Genomic DNA, 4,176 nt, shown 5'->3' with positions numbered 1-4,176 from the left:
CGTGCCGTGCCACTTCATGCTGTGCTGTGCTGCAATGTGCTGTGCCACACTGTGCTGTGCCACAGGCTGCTGTGCCGTGCTGTCCTGTGCCAGGCTCTGCCACCCCTGGGGCACAGTGTGCAGGGCTCACAGGGTTGCATGTTTTCACCATGCCATGCTCTGCTATTCTGTGACACCCCAGCGCAGAGTGTTTGTCTGCTCTTGTTGCGTCCTGCAGTGCCATGCCATGCCATGCCATGCCATGACATGCCATGCCATGCTGCAGTATCCATGACCAAGGAAGCTGCCAGCTCTGGCTGTGCTGTCCCTGGGGGTACTGTTGGTCGCCTACCCCTGCAACAGGGAGGTACCAGCTCTGCCCTGCCCCTGCCCTGCCCTGCCCTGCCCAGGGAGGGAGAGGGGCTGTCCCAGATGGTGCCCATGAGCTGTTCCCAGCTGCCACACGGAGGGGCCATGCCATGGGACACACATCCCACTGCTTAGGGAAGCTGGGGGGGGAGAGGGAACTTGCACTGCCCAAGCCACCCACATGACTCCCGATCCCCAGTGTCACCTGCAGGGCCTGTGGAGAAATGAGCTGGGCTCCAATATGACCATCTTGGCCCTGAACACAGCTGGGACCTTCTCGGGCTCCTACCACACTGCGGTGGCAGCCACCAACAAGCAGATCCTGGTGTCACCCTTGCAAGGGGTCCAGCAGCATCCCAGTGCCAAGAGACACCCCACCTTTGGCTTCACTGTGCAGTGGCAGTTCTCAGGTATGGCAGTGCCAGTGATCCTCTGCTCATGCTGGGAGGGGGGATCCCCCCAGCTGGCGCCTCAAATCCCCAGAGAAACCCCAGCTGTGGGCACAGGTTGGCCGCACACACTCACTCCTGCCATGGGAAGTGGTGGTGGGAGAGCTGTCTGTCTGCGGTGGGTGGCAGGGTTGTCTGGAAGAGGTGATGGGGGTGTCCATCTGTCTGTCCAAGTGGCATGGCAGGGCTGATGCCCAACTCTCTGTCCAGGAGATGTGTAAGTGATCCACCTGGCCAGGGAAGTCCATCTCTCTGTCCAGGGCATGTAGCAGGTGGTGTTTGCCTGTCTGTCTGCCAGGATCAGGTGGCCCAGGTTTCCCTGTCTCGAGGTGCAGGCCCTCACCTCCCTCTCCATCACTTGAACCTTGCCAGATTCCACCACTGCCTTTGTGGGGCAGTGCTTTGTGGATCACCGTGGGAAAGAGACCCTGGAGACCATGTGGCTCCTGCGGAAAGAGGTCCTGTCACACAAGGACACCTGGAAAGCCACCAGGTGAGCTCTGCCCCTGCCATCTCACCCCACAGCCCTCCCTCCCATCCTGCTGACGCATCTTCCCCACAGAGTTGGCACTTACATCTTCACCCGCATCAAGTGATGGGAACAGGGACCAGTGCTGCCTGCACCCTGCTGTCCTTCTGCATTTCCAAGCCTCTCCACAGTCCCAAGCTGGGCTCCTGACAAGGAAACACACCCTCACCTTGTCCAGCTTCTTCCCAGCACCTCCCAGCAACCTGCTGGTGGGGCTCCCCATTCCCACACTTGCTGCCCTCACACATGGAGCCAAATAAAACTTTCTCCACACGGCAGAGAGCTGTGTCCCTTGTGTCCCTGGGATACAGGCAGGCATTCTATGGCCATGGGCAGAGCAAGGTGCTGGGAGGGGGAGCACAGGGAAGTGTTTTGGAGAGGCTGGGAAAGATGGGCTGAGGGACAGTAGCTGAGTAATTCTGCTTCCTGAGCATGGCTTCAGGCCTCAACAGGTGCCTTCTTGCCTGTGCACCCATTTGGGACATTGACAGGGGCCCTGAGGTGGGTGGCTCCAGGCAGCACACCCAGTGTGGGGCAGTAGGATACCCCACAGCTGAGGGTTGGGTGAAAGCTGCATGTGGGCAAGCCAGCACTCTCACCTGGCCTCATCCCGTGTCTCTGCACCCCACTCTGCCCCATCTTCCTGTCAAACTCCATTTCCAGCTGCTGCTCTGGATGGGAGTCTCAGTGCTGCATGCACATATGGGGGAGAGCTGGGTGCCAGCCCCCACAGAAGGGAATTTGGGGTGTTGGGGTGGTCCAAAGTCCAGACTGAATGCTGAGGGGACCAGGAGAGAGACCTGGGACTCCAGGCAGAGCTACTGGGCAGACTGGGTGGGTAAAAACAGATCCTGAAGGTGTACCTGTTGCATGTAGGCAGGTGTACAGTGTGCTTCCCATTGGCTGGCTGTCACCTTATCAGCCAGAGGGTGGAACAGGATACAGATCCTTTCTGGCGTTCAGATTCACAGGATGTTATCTGAACATTAAACTCTATTTTATCAGCTCCTTCGGACAGGAAACAAATCAAATAAGGGTACCATGCCCTTTTCACTGATCTAACACTTGACCTCACTAATCCATCATTTCGGCAGCTCATGAATTAGTTACCTAACCCATGAGGCACAGCTCCTAGCTCCTGCTCCTGAGCACCACAGGGAGAAGCTGTGTGGGCAGGGAGAGGTGCAAAGGGGGTGAAAGACAATGCTGCCTGTGGGCTGCAGGGCTGCTGGGGGAAGAGACTGCTGGATGGAGCTGGGACTTTGGGGCAGAAAGCACACAGTGCCCCGAGAAATTGTCAGGGCCTGTCTACCATCCTCTTCCTCTCACAGTGTGCCTGTCCTTCCCCAGCCTTCCTCAGCCTTTGCGCTTTTCCCTCGTTCCCTGCTGGGCTCTGGGGCTGCTCCCAGAGAGTGCACACACCTGAGACTCTCCAGGGTGTGCTTGTACTGACTGAGCACAACTGGTTGATGTGCCTGGTGGTCCAGCTTTTGGTCAAAAGTCACCCCTGCATCCTCATCCTCAGCCCTTCATCCTCACCCTTGCATCCTCATCCTCGCACCTGCATTCCACACAGAGCCCTCAGTTCATCCCCACTGATCCTTGGCACTGCCCTGGTCGTGCTGGGCTCATTCTGCTGCTTCCCCTCCCCACATACCCACTGTGGCTGTCACCAGCACCACAAGCACCCAAAAGCTTCTCTGAGTGGTCTGTGAGGCTAAAGCCTTGGGACCCAGGAGGAAGTGGAGGGTGAGGCTGGGAGCCCTGCACAGTGGGGCACAGGGCGACTCAGAACCATGTTGGCCCAGGGCATAAGACTTGATTTTTGTCATTTCATTACCCCCACACCTGCAAATTCCCTGGCTCCTGGTTTCTCCTGAGAGGGCAGTCAGTAGTACACAGGATGATGCAAGCACTGTGCTTGCTTAATAGGGAAACTGAAAGTAAAACCAGAGAGTTTACAAGAAATCAGCACTGGAGGTGGCACCTCTTCTTTATCATAGTCTGTGATCATCAGCTGTCCTAACCATCCCACATCCTGTCCCTGACCTTGACGTGATCCTGCCCTTTTATTGCCCTTTAATTTGCCTTTTCCTCTTGCCTTAGGTGCTACCTGGGCTGCTCACCTCCAGCCTGCAGTGCCCTATTATGCAATAGCCTGCAATTTTGCAAACCTGCAAAAAAAAAAAAAAGTGCTTTCCTATTGCTATTGGGGCAGGTTTGCTTCCTTCATCTTCCAAATCCCTGCACCCACTGAAGATCACCTGCTGTCCCTGCACACATACCTTACCCAGCCCTCATGACTCTCTGCTCTTCCGTCCATCCCCTGCCGTGACCAGAGGGTGCTTTAGGACACAACAGCTCCTGCAGGGCAGGATGGAAACAGCCCTCAACCTGTAGACATGGGACTAAAAACCCCCAGGCTGGGTGGCGTCAGTGGGCAGCCCCACGCAACCCCTCCTGCATCCCTATTTCTGCCTACTCCCATGTTCACCCCTGTTCCAGTGCCCATGCCTATGCCTATCCCGGCCTCCAATCCCTCATCCCTGCCCCGTCCCCATCCCTCCCACCCTTGCTTCCATCCCCATCCCTCTGTTCCGTCCCCATCCATGTGCATATCCCCCACCCCTCATCCTTGCCCCCATCCCCACCCCAATTCCCGTTCCCATCCCACCACAACCTACAACTCCTTCCCGCCCCCACCCCTGTCGCTGTCCCCGTCTCTGTTCCCTTTCTTGTCCCTATTCTACTCCCCTCCTCCGGTACCGCCCAGGGCTTTCCCGGAAAGCAGTGGCAGAGCCGAAAAATAAAAGTCTGTGAGTCAGTGGCACGGCGCGATTCGTTGCCGCC

At 57.3% G+C, this 4,176-nt stretch overlaps 1 protein-coding gene across 1 annotated transcript; it reads left to right on the top strand.

Annotated features, from left to right (window-relative positions):
• The first annotated feature begins 288 nt into the window (after window positions 1-288).
• On the top strand, window positions 289-1,606 carry LOC103611804 (avidin). Its single transcript, XM_008629374.2, has 3 exons — window positions 289-758; window positions 1,170-1,290; window positions 1,360-1,606. Exons 1-3 carry the CDS (start codon window positions 530-532, stop codon window positions 1,391-1,393), a joined length of 384 nt encoding a protein of 127 aa, XP_008627596.1. The 5' UTR covers window positions 289-529; the 3' UTR covers window positions 1,394-1,606.
• Window positions 1,607-4,176: the final 2,570 nt, after the last annotated feature.

The sequence above is a fragment of the Corvus brachyrhynchos genome, unplaced genomic scaffold (assembly GCF_000691975.1).
Source record: "Corvus brachyrhynchos isolate BGI_N302 unplaced genomic scaffold, ASM69197v1 scaffold140, whole genome shotgun sequence".
NCBI classification, from domain to species: Eukaryota; Metazoa; Chordata; class Aves; order Passeriformes; family Corvidae; genus Corvus; species Corvus brachyrhynchos.
Note: the sequence above shows the minus strand (reverse complement) of the source record. Positions and strands in the feature narration are given on the sequence as shown.

What these genes read in the sequence shown, in the direction of transcription:
- LOC103611804 (XM_008629374.2), top strand. Translation starts at nt 530, where the DNA reads ATGACTCCCGATCCCCAGTGTCACCTGCAGGGCCTGTGGAGAAATGAG. An exon ending in TGTGCAGTGGCAGTTCTCAG is followed by an intron (nt 759 to 1,169) that starts GTATGGCAGTGC and finishes GAACCTTGCCAG; the next exon opens with ATTCCACCACTGCCTTTGTG. An exon ending in GACACCTGGAAAGCCACCAG is followed by an intron (nt 1,291 to 1,359) that starts GTGAGCTCTGCC and finishes TCTTCCCCACAG; the next exon opens with AGTTGGCACTTACATCTTCA.